This window comes from Anomalospiza imberbis, chromosome 20, assembly GCF_031753505.1.
Source record: "Anomalospiza imberbis isolate Cuckoo-Finch-1a 21T00152 chromosome 20, ASM3175350v1, whole genome shotgun sequence".
Classification (NCBI taxonomy): domain Eukaryota; kingdom Metazoa; phylum Chordata; class Aves; order Passeriformes; family Viduidae; genus Anomalospiza; species Anomalospiza imberbis.
The window spans coordinates 10981486-11000817 of NC_089700.1; the positions used below are offsets into that span (position 1 = coordinate 10981486).

Below are 19332 nucleotides of genomic sequence, written 5' to 3' on the forward strand. Positions count from 1 at the left end.
TGCATGTATGCGCACGTGTGGGCATGTGTGGGTGTGTGTTTGTGGGTGTGTGTGCATGACTCCGTGTGTGGGTGGGTGTGCGTGACTCTGTGCGTGTGCGTGTGTGCCTGTGTGTGCCTGTGGGTGTGTATGACTGTGTCTGTGTGTGTGTGTGTGTGTTTGTGGGTGTGTATGACTCTGTGTGTGTGTGCGTGTGCGTGTGTGCCTGTGTGTGATCGTGGGTGTGTATGACTGTGTCTGTGTGTGTGTGCGTGTGTGTTTGTGTGCCTGTGGGTGTGTATGACTGTGTCTGTGTGTGTGTGTGTGTGTTTGTGGGCGTGTATGACTCTGTGTGTGTGTGCGTGTGTGTTTGTGTGCCTGTGGGTGTGTTTGACTGTGTGTGTGTGTGTTTATGGTTGTGTATGACTGTGTGTGTTTGTGGGTGTGTATGACTCTGTGTGTGTGTGTGTGTGTGTGTGCCTGTGGGTGTGCCTGTGGGTGTGTATGACTCTGTGTGTTTGTGGGTGTGTATGACTCTGTGTGTGTGTGCCTGTGGGTGTGTTTGACTGTGTGTGTGTGTGTTTGTGGATGTGTATGACTGTGTGTGTGTGTGTGTGCGCCTGTGGTTGTGTATGACTGTGTGTGTTTGTGGGTGTGTATGACTGTGTGTGTGTGTGTTTGTGGATGTGTATGACTGTGTGTGTTTGTGGGTGTGTATGACTCTGTGTGTGTGTGTGCGTGTGTGTTTATGTGCCTGTGGGTGTGTATGTGTGTGTGTTTGTGGGTGTGTATGACTGTGTCTGTGAGTGTGTGCGTGTGTGTTTGTGTGCCTGTGGGTGTGTTTGACTGTGTGTGTTTGTGGGTGTGTATGACTGTGTGTGTGTGTGTTTGTGGTTGTGTATGACTCTGTGTGTGTTTGTGGGTGTGTATGACTCTGTGGATGTGTATGACTGTGTGTGTTTGTGTGCCTGTGGGTGTGTATGACTCTGTGTGTGTTTGTGGGTGTGTATGACTCTGTGGATGCGTGTGGGGGTGTGTGTGTGCGGGTGTCGCAGGCTCAGGGCCGTGCCAGGCTGTGTGCCCGTTGTGGCCCCGCTGGACACCCCACACCCAGTGCTGGGCCGGGGGGGCGGCTGGGGGAGGGCTGGGCAGGGCCAGGGCCGTGCTGCCCTGCAGGGGGAAGGTGTGCTGGGCACCACGGCCTCGTTCTGTCCTCAGAGGTCCCCGAGTCTCGCTCTGATGCGGAGTCCAGTTGATCCCATCTTGGCCGAGCTCCACGTCCCGTAAGGACAGCAGCCATCCCACACCGTGCCACAGTCAGCGGGCAGGAACGGGCTCCAGGCAGCACCTGGGGCTGCTTCTGCCACCATCTCTCCTTCCTGGGGCTGCCAGAGGAGCTGAGGGATGGAGCCTCTGCCTGCAGGTCTGGTTGTGGCCAAGGGCCTGTGCTGGGTAAGCCCTGGTCCCTTCAGTGGTGACTGGTTCCTGGAACAAACAGCTGATTCCCAATAGGAGCTACATCCAATGTGCACTGGAGTTAACCTGAATCCTGTGCCCTGCCGGGGTGGCTACGGGAGTGCTTTGAGACCAGAGCTTTCCCCCGCCACCCCCGAGTTAATTATTGGGGGCATTTTTTCATTTAATTTATAAATGAGTTTAACTTTGCCTCAGATATTATTTTTCAACCTAATTGAAATGTAGTGTGTGTGTGCCTTCTAATTGCTTTGAAGAACCTAATAAGAAGCTCCTTAAAGTCTAAAGGCTAAAAGCTGGAGGATGGCAGATTTTAATAAATTTAACATTAGCTTAACATTTCCACAGGGATTGGAAAATATCTACTCGTAAGGCTATTTGCTTGAGCTAAGCAATGCAATTTGTTCCTCTGTGTTAGTGCATATGTGATATGTGAACAGTAAAATTTTTAATTTTTCTCATGGTTTAAAAACTCTTTTTCAATGAAAGTTGCTTTTATTTTTAAATCTCACAGGTCTTTAAAAATTGTTATGCTGAAGCAGGGCTGGGTCAGCTCCGGGGCCCCAGGGGTGGGAGGGTGAGTTTCGGCCCCTCTCATCCCTCAAGTCCATTCTGTCACTGCTTCCCTGCCCGTGCCCTCCCACAGCTGGGGCAGGGGCTGGGGGGAAGCTGAGGCTGGGTCAGTGCCAGTGAAGGGTCAGCCAGGGCTGTGCTCGGCAGTGTGAGTGGTGGCAGCAGCGGCACAGCTCGGCTGTCCCCGTGAGCCCTCTGTCCTGCAGCTGTGGGGCTCCTTACGGCTCTGGGGCTCTGTGGAGCGTGGCCTCACCGAGCCCGGTGGTGACCATCAGATGCGGTGTTCCAGTGATTCCCTGGCCACTGTTTCAGCTGACACACACACACGAGGGCCAACTGCTGGGCTCCCACGGGGGCATCCCATCTGCCAGCTGCCCACCTGGCACGTGGACATGTTGTCTCCAGCCTTCAGCCCATGACTTGTCAGAGCTGACAGCCCCTGTGGAGGGCAGGTAACTGCCCAGATTTGGGAGAATCTGAGTTCCCTTTCTGTGGCCCAGGCAAGGCACAGCCTCTCCAGCTAGCATGGCTAAGCAACCTCAGCTTCCCAGATGTGAGGAAGCATCAACACCCTTCACATATGTTTGCACCCAACAACAGCAGGACTTCAGAATTACCAATAACAGGAATTTACTCGAGTAATTAACACTGTTTGCTTTAAATGAAGCGGTTGGCTTGTGGATGCAGCACCTGGGTTTGCTGAGCTGTGAAATTAAGTTCTCAAAGATCAGAAAAGTGAGGATTCCTAAATCCAGAACACCACTTTTGGGAAACAGCTTTCAGTGTGGTTTAAAGCTCCTTGAAGTAACACCTGACTGCATGTGTGGTTTGCTTCCTGAGCCCCCTGCAGCGCCCAGGAGGGAAACTCCGGCTCGGGCAGGTTTTACTTGGACTTTATGGGAGAATAGCTCTGCCATTCTGCCAAGAGGGTTGGGTGGGTGCTCTTACAGCGAGCAAGGACCGTGACAGAGCCAGGGGCGGGGTCCAGCCCCCAGACTGTGCAGCTGTGGCCTCCGCTCGCCCCTTGTGAGGGATCGCGTGAGTGGCGGCTCGGGGAGGACCAGGATGTCAGGGTCCCGTCTTGGGGTTTCTTTCCCCCGGTGGCTGTTCCGAGGCACTTTGGGATGCTCAGCGCGGACTTGCTCTAAGTGTTTAAAAGGCTGGGAAACGTACATTTCCCCGGAGCCCCGGATGGGATCCAGCTGGTCGGTGCGAGACTCCGGGCTCCGCAGAGAGGTACCAGGGGCGTTGTGTGCCCTCGGGGCTGCCCCGGCGGGGGCGTTGCATAACGCTTTACATAACCGGGCAGAGCGGTGCTGCCCCCCCGTACCTGCCCGGGGCCAGGCCCCCCCCGGGTCCCCCGGGCGCCGGAGGGGGCGGGAGCGCAGGAACCGGCGCAGCCGCCCCAGCCCCGGGGCCGGCGCTGAGGAGCCGCCGCCGGCTCCGAGCGGGGTCTGCGGGCTCCCCCCGCCCGGCGGACCCCCGGGATGGCCTCGGGCAAGGCGGCGGGGGAGCGGCGGTGGGAGCTGGTGCGCTGGTGAGTGCGGCGGAGCCGGGGGTCCCGGCTTTCTCGGCAAGGGGGACCCGAGCTGAGACCGGCAGGGGCTCAGCTTGCGAGGGGGTCTGGGCTTTGGCGTGGGGATGATCCCAGTCCGGGACAGGAGGAGAACCCGGGCTGGGGGGACCACGGGTAGGGTTGAGGGGACACGAGACCTCGCCCTGGAACTGGGATGCTGCGGGGCGCTCCGAGGGGCGCCGCGTGGTCCCGGCTGGAGCGGGGATCCCGGGGGTGCAGGGAGGGGGCGGGTCCGTGCTGGTAGGGGGATCTCTGGCAGAGGGAGGAGAGTCGGATCCCGAAGACTTTTTCCACTTGGGAAAGGGTCCTGCCCGCTGAGGAGGAAGCGTGGGAGCGGCAGCGGGCCGGGATGCCGAGGTCTCCTCATTCCGGGGGAGTCCCCGGACTCGCGTGGCGTGCTGAGGCTCCACTGATATCCGGCGTGCGGGGACGGGGCTTGGAACAGGGCACCGTCCGTGCCCGGAGCAGCCGGGACGGGCTGACATTGAGAACAAGCTTTGTCTGTGTTCTTTTATGTTGAATTGTGCAGTTTGTGACGTCCGAAGCTTGTGACTTTTGAGCAGGGCGCTGCGGCGATGCCAGGCTGTGGCTGGGTGGCTCCGTGGGGATGCTGATGGAAGCGCTGGGACGGGGCCCGGGCTGGTCCCCAGGCGGGAGCAGAGCCCGAGCCAGGCCGGCGCTGGGTGCCAGCGCCCCAGCCGTGGGTGGGAGCCCCTCAAACCAGGGCAAGAGTGGGAATCACTGAAGCTTTTTCTTCTCCTCTCTCCCTCCCTTCCCCCCACTCTTTGCAGCCAAGGACACTTTTTTCCCCTCACACACTTGAACAAACTATTACAGCAGCTGCATGGCCCGGCTGTTCTGCATCCCCACTGCCTCACCCCCACTTCCCAAGGGACATCCTGGCTTCCCTGCCTCTGCTCTGTGCACGGTTATCACATACCAGAGCTGCAGGGAGCACTGGCATTGCACCGTGCTTGGTTGCTTTTAGAAAATTGGCAGGTGACTCTGTGCTGGGATGCTCAGGGAGCCTGTCGGGTTTCCTTTAGCTGCAGAGCAAAGTTCCTGCACTGTCACTACCCCCAGCGCCACGGGACCCCGCAGGGCTGGGCTGGACTCAGTGGGCTCAGGCAGGTCACAGAGCCCAGCAGCAGCAAGTGGGGAGCTCATGGCACAGAGGAACATCCCCTCGGCCCCATCCAGACAGCGTGGGCACATCCCTGCCGTTAATGTTGGGAATGAACCTCCTGGAGCATCCATGTGCAGAGGAAGGGACAGGAGCTCTCTCCAGCTCTGGCTGAGGCTCATGGATGCTGCAGCTGTGTGTGCCTGTGTCTCCAATCAGTACTACAGGGGCTTTAACTTATTAATTACTTGCTGATGAAATTTCATGTTCAGAGGAGTGTGTATGAAGTGCAGCTGGCTGCTGGGCTGGAAGCAGGCAGCAGGATTTTGTCACAAAAGATGGAAACAACTGCAGTTATCAGAATTTTGCTCACTTAACAGGGAACCCATACTCTTCTAATCAAATTCATAACCATCAATTAACTCGACTGTCACTTGTTAAGCCTCGACATCTGGCCTGGCATTTGAAGTGATGCTAGAAAGGCCTTAGCTCGGCTTTGGAGCCAGTGACAGCCTGGGGAGGGGCTGGTCAGGGGGTGGGTGTGTGCTGGGCACAGGCTGTACCCCAAGACGATGGTGCTGAGCAGGGGGTGCTGTACCTCTGTCCCCTGGGCCTTTACAGGGGCATGGCCTGTGCTGCTTTGGAAATGTTTGTTCTTTGCTTTCCTGCACATGGTGGTCACGGGGGCCTGTGGGGCTGGTCTGGGGGCCCTGAGTGGGTTGGGGGCTGTACAGGGGTGGCTGCTGGCAGCAGCCCCACAGATACCCATGGAGGGTGCAGGGACTCCTCCCTGGGGGTCAGTCTCAAGGGATGCCCTGTCCCAGACACGGCCGTGTGCCCGTGGGTGCATGGGCTGGTGGGCAGTGAGGGATGGGGGTGGCACAGGGATGCAGGCAGATGGGCTGTAAAGTGATTTTCTGCTCCCACTGAGGAACGCGGTGGTGCCGAGGCAGCCGCTCCTGCATCCTGCCGCTCCCTCCCCGCAATCCAGCGCTGATGAATATTTCAGGCTCTCTCGATGTTATTTTTAGGTACGTGCGAGAGGGCCGCTTTCGCATTGAGGAGAGGACGCTGACGGCTTTCCAGTGGCTCTACTCGCCCCACCAGCACCGCATCGTCAGCCGGGCAGACCTGGGCTCCCCCAGCAGGTAAGGGGACTGCTGGGTGCAGGGCTGGGGACTGTGGGGAGCACTGGCACAAACCCTGCTGCTTGCTCTTTCACAAGCCCTTGTGGTTTTGACACAGGCCTTGTGAGCCCCCGCCTGTCTGGAAACCCTGTGATACATGAACATCTTGGGCTTTGCTTTAAAATAAAGTCCCAGGCGCAGCGGCTGCACCAGGAGCTGCAAACACCACATAAGCACTGTTTAGTTTAAAGCAGAGGAAAGGACAAATTATCACCTGCCTGCCCAAACTTTGCTTGTAATCACCCCCATGGTTTTGGTTGAGGATCTGCTTTATGTGTGCAGCACTTGAGGTTTACTTAAAAACAGATGGTAGCCGGGGGCTGTGTTTCCTCCAGCCATCAGTGATGATTGGAAAATACCTGTCCTGATCCCCTGATTTTGGTCTGTGCTTAAACTCTCCCCTTGGGAGCCACATCCCAGGCATGTGCTGTGGCTCTCCCTGCTGATGCATATGCATTGCTGTCAGTTCCCATGCCGTGTTTGATGATAAAACACCATTAACATAAAAGCCTCATGGGCCTTCAGACACACACAGAGCAGCATCTGCTCTCTGGCCTTCGAAGAGCTCTGGAACATGCTGAGTCCCTGAGCGGCTGTGGCACTAAAAGCTCTTCCCTCTGTGTTTCAGCAGCAGTTTTGCTCCAAGAGCCCTTAAAGCCCTGAAGTACTTATCTGCCTGGAATTGCATGGATAAGAACAACAGAGGGTGGCTGCAGAGGAAGGAGGTGCCCAAAAGACTTGGCTTTCCCAGGACAGGAAGGGCTGTGGGTACTCTTCATGCAGGGCAAGCAGGGTGGGGGTGGAAGGAGGTGACATTCACTCCTGGAAGAGACTTCCAGGGGCATGAGGGAGGTGCCAGCTGTTCTCGGCAGGAGCCATGGCATACACGCGTACTGCTGCCCTCTGCTTCCCGCGATGGGAATTCCTCTGCCTGCCGCTGGAGAAGCTTTCCAGAAACTGGAATGACTGTGCTATTTATTGATTTTAACTAATTTTTGCAAATTGCTTTCAGAGGTTGTGTTAGCCTCACGCCTGATGTGCACGTTTCATTTGGCACGCGGAACTGAAATGCGTGTAGCATCATTTATAATTAATGTTAAGTGCTGTTGGGGTTAATTTCACTAGCTTCATTTGATTTCCCGAGGGGTTTCATTTCCCTGGATTCGTTTGATTTCCCAGAGGAAAAGTTACCTGGAAGTTTCCCCCGGGAAGTTACCTGGAGCCGACTGGAGAGTCTGTAGGACATCAGCCACCAATTAAGAGCGGTGTCTGTATCTCTCTCATTGGAGTGAAATGTTTGTCTCCCAGGGCAGCCCAAGCGTAAACTCCGGCTCGGCGAGAGCAGCCGCGGGCACTGCTGCGGCCGGGGAGCGGAGCTGCTGGGGCACGGGGATGCTGCGGGCCGGGCCGCCGGCTCCAGCTCCTGCTCGGTGGGAAGGGAACGAGGAGACAGGCACGGCGAGGCCGTGCTAGCGCCTTTAGGCCCCTTTAGGCAGGACAGGGCGGCAGCCTGCGGGATGCCGGGCCGCGGCGGCGGGCGGGGAGCGCGCACGGCCCCGCACCGCCCCGCACCGCTCTGCCCCGCCCCGCGCGGGGCCGGCTCCGCCACCGCGGCGGGATCGGCGAGCGGCGGGCACGGCGCGGGGCTGCGGACTCCATCCTCGGCGGTACGTACGTGCTCCTGGCGGGGCAGCCCGCGGGGACGCGGCCGGACCCGGGCCGAGGCGCCCTCACGGCTCTCGGCTCCTCCGTCCGCGTTCGGAGCCGCGGTACCGGGGCAGGGGCTTGGCGCCGGGAACCGGGGGCTGTACGGAGGCTTGGGGCTGGGGACGGTGGACCGGGACCCATGCGTGGGAGGACGGTGAAGTGGCTGCCAGCACCGCTCTTAAAATATTGACCATTCGAGGAGGCGATTTGCAGCAGTCCGCGCGGGGCTCTGCCTGCTGTCCCCGGGGGTCCGGGTGGTGGGGCCCGGTGGCACGTGGGGGGCTTTGTCCTGCCTCCCCCGGGCACCTCCTTGGCTGGGGAGCCCCAGGTGTTTGCACAGAAAAGGGACGTCTGAGCCTCCCTGCATGCCCCACGCCAGTCTGCTGGGGCGATCCTCCACACCGCTGTCCCTGTGCGAGGATGCAGCTCCTCTCTGACAGGAAAGCGGTGCAATATCTGCTCACCAGGCTGAGCGTTTCCCTTCATCCTGCTCGTTCCCACAGGCAGAGCACCGACGTGCCTGGCGTGGGGCTGCACAGAGCCCGCGAGGGCTGTGTGAGATGCTGCTTGCATCCCTGGCGAATGCGGGCTGTGAGATGGATCCTGCCAGGTTGTGCTGTCTTCTGCATGCTCTAGGCTCTTCTGTTTTGTTTAAGACTGCTTGTTGTTTTAGTAGCAGAAGGGACATAATATCTGTCCACAAGGCATGATTTATTGAAGGTTGGAATCATGCCAAAGAGTTTAAATTCAGATCCAACACGCGGTGTGATTGCAGGTGTGCTCAGCTGGCTCACACTTGCACACACACCACATTTCACAGATACTGCATTTTCCCTCTGCTGCTGGTTCCTCCCACTAGGGACGATAACGATAGCAGCAAAAATGCCTTTTTCTTTGCTTGTTTGTTTTATCATCCTTCCTTCCCTTCATCCCTAAGCATATCTGTATGGTAGCGGGGTCCTGAGGGCTGCTCAAAGAGGCCCTCTGCTGCTGCTGCCTGCTGTGTACCTGGTCAGATGCTCTGGTGGTTGGTGGTTGCTGCTGCTGTGGAAACAGGAACAGGACTTCAGCAGCAACAGGAGGAGAGACATTTTTTCCAGGAGCTAAAATCAGCTTGATCTCCACAGACAGTTTTGCAGTTTTGTGGGGGTAGATGAATCCCCGCTTGGAGTTAACATCTGCCTCCAAGCTGGATGCCAGAAGGACTGTTCCTTGACTGTGATTTGGTTTCAGCCCAGCTCTTGAAAAGCCCACCCAAAATGGTTGAAAAATACAGGTGATGTCGGCAAGAGGTAGCAGGACTTGGAAAAGCTCAAGTCCAAGCTCCATGTCGCTTGTTTGCAACATTCAGAGTGTCCACACACAGGTTTGGCCTCAAACCTCAGCCCTGGCTGCTGAGGTCTGACCTTGTGCCAGCGCAGCTCAGCCAGTCTGCTGCTGAGGCTGGGGTGCAGGGCAGGGGAGTCTGAGAGGAGCAGCCCTAGTCAGGGGAAGGTGCCAGGACACGTACTGGGTCAGCGAGCCCAGCGCCCCGCTGCTGCGGGACCACAGAATCACAGAATGGTTTGGGTTGAAGGGACTGTAAAGGTCACCCAGTTCCAAACCCCCTCCTATGGACAGAGACACCTTCCACTAGACTTTACCATCTTGTGTAACATCGTAAATGTTCTGAGTCTCGGTGAGGGGGTTGGGGTGTTTTTGATTCCTTTCTTTCCATAATTAGGAAACTGTTCCAGAGATTGATTGTATTGAAAATTAGAAACCTCCTAATTTCCAGCCAAAGCATGTTCAGGTCTCTCTCATTCCCATGCTTTCATCCCGCCCCCACGTTTTCCCAGCCCTGGTTTTCAGTTTAAGCTGTTCTTTTTCTGTCTCTCCACGATTTCTTCACTGGCTGCAGCCACCCCCCTGCTCCGTGTTTGTTGTGTGAATTGGGCCAAACATTTCCCAGTTCCTGGCGCAGCTGCCAGTGCCAGCCTGCCACTGGGAACAGGTTTTTGTGGGAGGTTTGCCCCAGTGCATCCTCCTTCCACCAGCCCCTGCACGGCCTGGGCAAGCGAGCGCTGAGCTGCTGCTCCTGCAGGCAGTGGGGACTGGGAACGCGGGCTGGGATGTGCAGTGGATGTGCAGGTAGCCATGGTGACAGCGCCCAGGGACCTGGCGTGGCATGGCAGCTGCTCGTCTGGCTGCAGCAGGGATGCCACCAGGCACAGAGGGCAGCACGGTGGGAGCAGTGGTGCCTGCCCTGTCTCTGGAGCATCCTGTGCAGGGCACCCATGTGGGCATTGTGTGGATGTGCAGAACAACCTTCCTGCTGGATCCTGGGGAGGCAGACTGCATGAGGATGCGAGCCTCTGCTGCTTCCCTGAAGCATCCTCCCTCAGGCTCCACTGGCATGGGAAGGGGGTGGTTGGAAGAGGTGGAGAAAACAGGCACAGAAAATCTGTGCTTGAACAGGCTTTTCCTAGAGAAAGCCTTTTCATGCCTCTTCATGAGAGGCATTTCATGCCCTTGCTAGCAAGGCAGGACTCTAAAATGGGTGGCCTCGAGAAAACAAACAACGCTGTACGTTAAATTCAGTGGGCTGAGAAGAATTCAATGAGCCTGGGAGCCCGTGTGATGAGTTTCTGCATACAGGGCTGTGATGAGACATGATCTGTGTCCCTCTACAGCAAAGAGCTGGTTCATGTGATGGTGGGAGAGACCAGTGGGGCTTTGGGGGTCACAGGCACCTGGACAGCACGGGGGGCCAGGTGGTCAGCCAGCACCTGTTGGTTTCCTGGGTTCCTCTCCTCTGTGCTGGGCGCTTCCTGGGCTGCTGGGAAAGCTGGTGCTGCCACACCTGGGTGTAAGTATCCCTCTGTGCCAGCTGCCTGAGAAGTGATGCTTGCAGGTCGCACAGTGGCCTCCTCCAGGATCTGTTTTTCAGCCATTTCCACAGAAATGAGCAGGAGTGGTCAGATGACTTGGACATAGGGATGAGTCCATGAGCCATCGGTGTTTTCTTGAGAATGTGGAAGGGGAGCTGGAGCATGGTTTGCAGCTTGAGCCGGGCATGGCCTTGGGCTCAGGAAGGGCTCTGGCTCTCCTGTCCTCTGTCTGAAGCTGTCCTCTTGGGTCACACACAGCCTCCCCTCCCCAGCGTGGTGGCCGAAGGAGCCCTCTCAGTCCTTCTGGTCTGAGTTGAACAGTGCAGAGCCACCCCTGAGAGCTAGCTGAGGTTTGTGGGAAGCTGCATTTGAGACATCAAGTTTCTCTTTTCACTTCAGCAGTTTCATAAAGGGGAGAAAATAGTGTTTAAAATATTCCATGAACTGAGTCAGACGTAATTTGGACACTGTTTTCCTTTGCTCTGTAGGTCAAGCTGATGATGCGCATGGCATGGTCTTCCTGTCAGGACAAAATCTAATATTTCTGTGTGCCCACAACCTTCTTTAGAATCATAAGAGGAAGCTGAATGCCCTCAGAGTGCCGCAGGCAATATTAAAGTACTAATGATGCAATCAGTCTCTTACCCCAGTCAGAAAGAGACGAATTATGCTGCCCTTGCTGGGCACCATCCTGCTCTGTGTTACCAGCAGTGTGGCACTGTTCCCAGTAGGCAGGAGCTGCTCACCAGGTTGGGTTGGAGAATGGTATCCTGGTTCTGGCAGAGGCCCCTGGGAGATGTTAATTTAGACTGGTGCAGATGGTACTGAGGAGTTGTCCTCCCCCAGGGTTTTGTTCCCTAATTTTGGCTGCTTGGTTATGATTTGCCTGTGCCTGCTCTGAAAGTAAGAAGGTTTTTTCCTTGTTGTTTTTGAGCCTGTGTGAAATACCTCGGGGGGAAGAGGGGAAGTGAGAAAATGTCATTGCAGAGACTATTTCTGGAGGCACGCCCCTGCGGGTGAGATGGTGCTGGGCAGGCTGTGGTGTGGTACCCGGGACCGAGAGAGGCTAGTGGCCTCGGGCGAGCCGAGGTTGGGTCCCTGGTGTGTTTTTAACCTTTGCCTGGATCTGTGGTAGCTGATGTGGCCCTGGGGAGCTGCTGGTTGTGTGGGGATGGGGAGCAGGAAGAGCTCCACTTCCACCACTGCCAACCACAGGTATCCCCAGGTGCTGGAGCGGGGTGAGGTGGGATTGTGCAGGGGCTGCCCCACACCCTCCTGGACTCCTGGCAGGAAATGGAGATGCTTCTCTATGGCCATCCCAGGGTCCTGCCCTCTTGTGCTCTGAAATCCTGGGGCAGGCATGGGGGGTTACCCTGCGCTTTAGCATGACGTGAGGAAGCTGCAGGAATGATTCTGACCTACTGACTGAGGTCCTGGCACAGGGAGTCAGGTCCTGCCTCGCTGTGCGTGTCCCTGTTACCCTTCCTGCTTCCGTGCCACCTCCGGCAGCCGCAGTTCCCACAGGGCTGAAGCAGCAGAACAAGATGCAGTAGATGGTACTGCAGGGGAAAAGGTCTAAAGCTGGCCATTTCTCTGGACTCTCCAAGTTGTTCCTGGTGTGGTACCAGCTAAGGCCGGTGCTTCCCACAGCCACTGTCACTCTGTGTCCCACACCTCTGCAGGCAGGGCCGTGCCGGAGCAGCCGCACTGGGTCTCATTCCAATCCACAGCAGAGCCTGGCTGTACCCAAAGCTTTTGTTTTCAGACATTTTAATTGTGAGCAGCTCGGTAGAGCTGGGTAGAAACCAGCTGGGAGGAGTGTAAGGAAGACATGACCTGGGGGAAGATGAAGCGAGAGGATAACGTCAGGCTGCTGTTGGTGCAGAGCTCTGACACAGATCATGCAGGCCAGGAGCAAATGTGTTCCAAGCAAATGACTGCTCCAGGTATTTTGTAGCACCTGAATTATGGCTTCAAAGTCTGCAGCTTTTTTATTTTAATAATGTCCTTAAGAGCTCTAAAATTAAAAGATTTTTCCATCGTTTCATCCCTTTAAGGCTGTGGGCAGAAAAGTAGGAGTTGAAATAGCTGGATTTCAGTCCAAGTTTTTTCTCTGGAGTTGAGAGATTTCTCTCTCCAGCTCCTTATACCCTCTCTCCTCCCCCCCTTTTTTCACACATCAGATAGAATTCAAGCACCTCTCAATTTAAAGCTTTTGGGTGCTTGTATGAGAATGCTGGGCTAGAGCTGCCTCTGACCCAGGAGCCAGCACTGCATGGAGTGCCAGGGCAAGGCGATGCTGTGAGTCCACACCAGGCATTGCCTTGGATCACTGGGGCAGGAGGTGAGTGATCTGGCAGTCAGAGGCTCTTTCTGGCCTTTGAGCTGCAGTGGCTCTGGGACACGGGCTCCTGGATCCCGTGGGCATGGCAGAGGATATGTGGCTGAGCAGCTCGTCCCATCCTGGCTGTGGTGTTGTGCTGTGGCCCCAGCACAGCCCAGCTCCCCCTGCCTCTCCCCTGCCAAGGGGGGCTCAGCATTCCCACCCCTCCTCCTCACATGGACTGGCAGAGGGTGATCCCCTGGTCTAGCCCAGCTCCAAGTGGTGCAGGTGGGAGCTGGTGGTTGGTTTGGGGAGCTGAAAGGGGTGAGGACACCTGGGCATCATGCCCACCCCTGCAACCGGGCTCACCTCCCCGCATCTCTGCTGTGCCCTACGATGCCCAAAGCGTGGTGCACGGAACAGCATCTGTTTTCTGGGGATTTGTGACGGATGGGAGCTCACACCCAGCTAGATGCCAGCATTTCCCTTTCTGTGGGATTTCTGAAGCCTGGCTGCTAAAGGACAGGGGCGTTTGGGTGGTGGTCAGGCTGCAGATGCCACTTCAGCCTTACAGAGCTGCCAGGGAACCAGAGGATGGAAAACCTGTGTGCCACAGGCAGCTGCATGGGAACTAGTGGGAGATGCCTTGCTGGGCTCTGGGATGGTGGGATCTGTTTGCTGTGAGAGATGAAGTGATGGGGTTTTGCTTACTGAGGCTTGATGCCTTTAGTGGGATGTCCCCTGAGGGGCACTGGAGGGGTGGGTGCAGGTTCCCCTAGCAGGGAGCCAGCCTGGTGCTGTGACTGCAGCGCTACCATTTCGGGGACAGGGAGGAAGAGGCAGAGTACCCCGCTGCCACCAGTGACCCTCCGGATCGGGCCTTGGTGGCTGGGCAGCCGCAGGGCACGATGTTTGTGGGTGACACGGTGTCCGTGGATCAGCCTCGCTGCCCATGCGGCACTGCTGGTGGTCCTGCCATTAGGAGAAATACGATATTTGCAGCGTGAGGTTGCGAAAAGCCTGTGGCCACAAAAAGAAAAGGAAATGACTTTTTTTGTGGGGTTTGTGTGTGCGCGTGTGCAAGCGCTGCTGCGCTGGGGCGGCTGGCCGGGCCGTGCTGGGGTCCCCCCGCCCCGCACAGCGCCCGGCGCCGGCAGAAAGCGCCGCTCCGGCCGTGCCCACGGCCGCCGCTGTCCCAGCACCGCTGCCCCGTGCCCGCAGCGCCCTGGCGGCACCGAGCCACCAGCATGTTCCAGAGGAAGCGCAGCGTCTCCTTCGGCGGCTACGGCTGGTGGGTGCCTTCCCCTTCCTCCCTCCGTGCGCTGGGAGCCGCGTGAGGAGCTCTCCTCCGCCCCTCGGGAGCAGGAATCGCCGGGCGCTGCGGCGCGGTGCCCCCGCGCAGAGCCCTTCCCTCGGCCCGTGCCAGCGCGAGCATGCGGGCGTCGGGAAGGACCTTCCTGCCCCTGTGCCCGCAGGAAGCCTGGCACAGCTTCAGCCTCTCAGCAGAACCTCGTGAGCTCTGCGGGTGATGGGCACTGAGGGGACCTCCCTGCGGGCTCGCGGGGGGCTCCTGGGGGCACGTAACCTGCCAGAGTGTCTGTCCCCGCACCTTTCTCTCGCCACTTTCCCTGCTGCCTGCTCCTCCTGCACCCAGACAGCGATGCTTACAGCCACCTTGGGCACGTTGGGGTGTGCAGAAAGCTCCCTCCTGGTCCAAGGCAGGTTCTCAGCACCACTGGTACCTCCAGGAGTCATCCCTTCCTTGTCTGTCCTCAGCAGAGCACTACGGCTGCTGCCCGCACCCCGAGTTCAGCGGGACTGTTTGCTCCTGTCTCTTCCCTCTGAGAGGTGCTCATCTGTAGGGAAACAGCTTAAGAAAACCACACGGTTCTCCCTCTGCCCTCTCTTCAAGTCTCCTCTCCGGGGTGTTTTATGCCTGTTCCAAGTCTCTTATGGCCGTGATGGTGTCTGGGGCAAAAGGCTGCTCTGCGCCCTCCCCGTTCCGCAGGGGCTGCAGCGGCTGGGGCTGGACAGTGGCAGCCCCGAGGCTTTGAGGGAAACGTGGTGTCCTGGACTTGGAGCTGCCTGAGACCGGCTGGGGGAAACGCTGAGTAACTGCGGGGGCAGTGGGAGGGCAGCTGGAGCGCCGAGGCTTTCGGCAGGGTCCCCTGGGATGGAGCACACGCCTCGCTGAAGCCAAGAGAGCTGCCTTGGCCGGATTGAGTTTTCCTTACTTACAAAGGCGAAGGGAGCACTTGGATAGACTTCAGTACAAATAAGTTTTGTGATATGTGGGCTCATGGTGGCCAAATCGCAGCTCTTGGACAGCTCTGCCCCATGGTCGCTGTTGAGAGCAGGCTCTGGGGCCCTGACTGCCTGGGGGCATCCCAGGAGCTGGGACCCTCCTTGGCAGGGCATTCAGCCAAGCTGGGCTTTGCTCTGTCTTTTTTCTTGCTGTGCTTTGGGAGTTGCGGGGGAAAGAAAATCACGAGCTGGAGAGTCACTGGGGAAAACGGGCTCTGCCAGCTGGGGGAGGCTGCACTGGCTCTTGGGGGCTGAGGCGGCTTTTGGGGGGCTGCACTGGCTCTTGGGGGCTGTGCCACCGTTGCAGTTGGGGCTGGGGGACCAGGACCCGGGCTTTCCTTTAGGCACCACGCCCGTATCTGCATGGTGAGAGCGGCGGGGGGAGCCCCAAGGGGGTCGGTGCGCTTCTCCCCGGGTCCCTGGGGAAGGCGCCGCCTGGAAAGCCCTGTGCACCGCCGGGAGAGCCCTTCCCTGGGCGTGTGCTGGAAAAGAAGTGATCTGCCACAGCCCCGTACCTGCACCTGCATCTTCTCACGGTCCCGGCCGACCCACCCTTCCTGTGGGGCTGCGTGTGAGGTGCCTGGGCACACCCAGCCGCCTCCTGCTGTGGCTGCACTCGCTATTTCCAGCCTCTGCTGGACTGGAAATTGCTATTTTTTAAACTCTCCACCGGCTGCATCTGCTGCCAGCGAGGTCCCGGAGCGGTGTGCTCGTCTTCGGGGACAAACGTGGTGCTCCCAGTCTGGCTGTAGGGACGCACATGGTGTGCAAAGCCGTTGTGAGTGAGTGAGAGAGTGAGTGAGTGAGTGAGTGCTGCCCCCGAGCTGGAGCTGCCCAGGGCCGGGGAGCCCCAGGGCTGTGGGGTGTGGGCAGTTTCATTTTGCCGCCTTTAGGGCAGGGCGGACAAACGGCTCTCACAGTCACGCTGCAACTGCGGTTTCCCAAACATGGGAGTTTATTTCCTGTTTTTTTTTTTTTTTTTTTTTTTTTTTTTTTTTTTTTTTGTTTTTTTTTTTTTTTTTGGTTGTTGTTTCTTTTTTCCCCTTCTCACTCTAAGAGGCCAAATAACAGCAACTGTTTTTAATTCCTGTGGCTCCGGATGGAGCCACTCGTGCAGCCCTCACTCAGGGACAGGTCCACAGGTCCCATGGGAGCTGCCCCAGCCACCCACTGTCCCTGAGCTGTTTTGCCACTGAGTTTGGAAACAGCTCTGCTCCCCCGCATGCTCTGATGTTCAACGTGATTTAATGATCAACAAGGTCTGGGCAGGCTTGTAAGGTATTAAGCCACAATAGCAGGTGCTCTAGATCTATTTTTAGGAGCAGCAGCATGCTGGCTCTCCAGAGCATAGCATGGAAGCTGATGCTTGGGGAAATGCCTGGAACAGAGCTCCCGTGGCCATGGGGTTTTGTGAGGGTGAGGTTGCTGCAAGTGAGGGACCCTGGGGAAGGTAATGGTTCCTGTACCCGAGTGCCTGCCAGGCTCAGCCTGTGGCACAGGGTGCTGAGGACCCGGCCCCCTGTGCCACCCGTGGGTGCAGCCCCCTCCTGACAGTGAAACCCAGCCTGGGGGTGGAGAAGGTAAAGCTGCAAGTGGGGGGAAGCTGTATTTCTGTGGCCATGCTGTGTTCTCTGCGATCACAGTGCAAAACAAGAGGGTGTTGGGGGTGTTATTTTGCTGTTTGGTCTTTTTTTGAGATGTGGAATTGGTTCCATGTGGCAGATTACAGAGCATTTTCAGTGACTGCCAAAAGACATTATTTTGCATTTTGAGACATTACTATGATTTGCATTAATTAATATTAATATGACTGTAACCACAATGATTCTGAGGAGACGAGCACTCATTACCAGTGCCTGAATGAGTGAAGCAACTGGGGCTCCTGGTCCCATATGAGCCAGCTAGGGCTGGGAGCGATGGGGCTGCTCTGTGTTTTGTCTGCCTGGGGCCGGGTTGCAATATGTGGGGTTTGGGGGGATCTTCCTAGCACGACAGGGCTGCCACAGGTCCATTATCTGTAAACACGTGTTTTGTGGCAGCTGTGCTTTGGAGAGAGCTGGGACACAGGCGATGCCCTCCTCTGCTTCCCAGCTCACCTCTGGCATTCCAGACTGGGAGGCAGCAGTTCTGCACCAGGAAAGACCTGGGGGATCTTTTCTTGCTTGCTGCCAGACTTCATTTTGGGTTAAATCTTGGTTGATTCTGTTTTCCAATGAAATCTTTCTGTGGCGATCGTCGTGTCAGCCGGAGCGCTGGCACCTCCAACCATGTGCTGAGGTCGTGTTTGGCAGCAGCGCCCAGTATCCAGCCCCCTGCCAGCTACATCTGGAGCCCTTGTGCCTCAGTAACACCCTCCTCTGCTCTCTCCTCAGGATCGACAAGAAAATGCTGGCCAGCCTGAAGATCAAGTGAGTACCTGGCTCTTCTCTCGCGCAGTGATTTCCCGTGGGGTGCGTGGTGCTGCGAGCTGGCTCGGTGTGTGGAAGATGCTTTCCTGGGAGCTGGGCTCCAGCTGGTGCAGTGGAGTCCAGCCATGTCCGCCCACTCCAGGACTTGTGTTCGTGCATGTCCCACAGTCTGCTCTCCTGGAAGCATGAAGTGAATCAGGCACTGGGAGATTACAGCAAACATGGTGACACGATCACTGTGAGATCAGCGGGCTGGGGTGTGCATGGGGCAACCCACAGGGCACCAGCTCTGCCTCGGGGGTAATGGGGGTGGCAATCAGTAGGTCAGGCTGGCACTGAGCTTCTGGGTGTAAATCCAGTGAAGTCTGGAAGTCTTGTATTTTGTTTTTCAATCTGGAGAAGTGGTGAGTGTCAGTGGAACAGTGAGTGCCTGTCTGTGACCCAGCTCCTCTCCTGTGCTGCTGAAGGGCTCTGGGCACTGCTCTGGAGGGGGCGGAGATGCTTCTGGGGTCCAGGAGGGTCTGTGGACTGGCAGTGTTGCTTGGTGGGTCCATCTTGGATTTGCCACTTGCTGGACACTGCTTGACACTGCTGGGTGGTGTGGGCTGTGCAGCTCTGGCAAGGTGGTTGCTGGTCCAGGTCCTGTGCTGTGATGGAGTGAGTTGTGTGAGGTCACCATCCCCGCTGGGGTATGTCCTCGGCTGATGGGGAAGAGAAGGTGGTGGAGGTCTGGGAGTGGTGCCACCAGTGCTCTCTGCTCCCCCAGCACTCGTGGCTGTCTGGGACCTGCCTCCTGTTCCCACCAGCTTTGTCCTCCTGGCTGCACATCCTGGGTACTGATCCCTTCTCTCCCACTGTAGTGCATCCTCCCCTTTCCTGGATTCTGGGTCCTGGATTCCTGGAAGCCCGGGTCGGGTTCCCTGTTGTGAGCACACCTGCAGCTCCAGCGCTATCAGCTACACCCTGTGCTGATACAGAAATGCTCTGGGCAAGCCTCCCCTGGGCTCCAGGCAATGCATAGGGTGATGGCTCATGTGGTTTCCCTCTATAATCATTCTGCAAATTATTCATTAATGGAAAAGTATCCGGAAAGCCTGGGGGAGCTGCTGCTTGAACGAGCCGGCAAATGCCCGTTGTAAATGGCACAACAGAACCGCTGGCCTACGCTCATTGCTCAGGTTGTGCTGAACTAATGAGAAGTTTAAATCAATGCTTACTGTTTTAGGGAGTGGAGGGAATTCTCTGCAGACTTTCCTTTTTCCGTGAAGCTGAGAAGGACTGAGCTGCTCTTTGCACTCTGCTGTACACTGTGCCCTGATTCTTTTCGAAGGCCGTTGGAGCAGTTCTGCAGCAGAAACCCCTGTACCCTCCTGTCTCCACCGTGCCAGGCAGCCAACGCCGTGCTTGGAATGCTGTGCCAGTGCTGTGGGCACGCTGCCATGCTCCTGCCTGGGCAGGGTGAGGATCTGGGGCCACGTTTCTCTCTCTATCTCTACCTTTCCTGCCCTGGCCAGAGGAGGGAGTTTCCTTGGAGCTTTTGATGAACATCCACTGCTGTTTGCAGCTAATGCTTCCCACAGCCCCGTGGTGCTTCTGGTCTGTGGGTAGGCTGCTTCATTAAGTGGTTCTGTAATTGGGGCTCAGCCAGAGCCACGTTTCGTATTTGTAAAAGCTTTTAAAATTATAAAAATATTGTAAACCCAAACTTTTGGGGTTTTAGCGCCCTCTTGTTATTGCTGCAGCCTCTGTCGGAGTGTCCTGGTTTAACCCGTGGCACAGAGGCACCAGGCATCGGAAGTTTTCTTCCCC

The 19332-nt window shown here is 57.1% G+C and overlaps 1 protein-coding gene across 13 annotated transcripts in view; it reads left to right on the forward strand.

Annotated features, from left to right (window-relative positions):
• The window catches only part of RAP1GAP2 (RAP1 GTPase activating protein 2), a 57053-nt gene that overhangs the window by 294 nt on the left and 37427 nt on the right, over positions 1-19332 (forward strand). For 5 of the 13 annotated variants that reach the window (XM_068210789.1, XM_068210788.1, XM_068210785.1 and 2 more), the window contains exons 2-3: positions 5756-5872; positions 17488-17523. In XM_068210789.1, coding sequence (XP_068066890.1) covers positions 5756-5872; positions 17488-17523 — 153 coding nt within the window. Of the gene's footprint in view, positions 1-3414; positions 3563-5755; positions 5873-12709; positions 12833-13934; positions 14103-17487; positions 17524-19332 lie in introns of those variants that run through there. The other 8 variants (XM_068210793.1, XM_068210804.1, XM_068210801.1 and 5 more) reach the window with 5 other exon arrangements.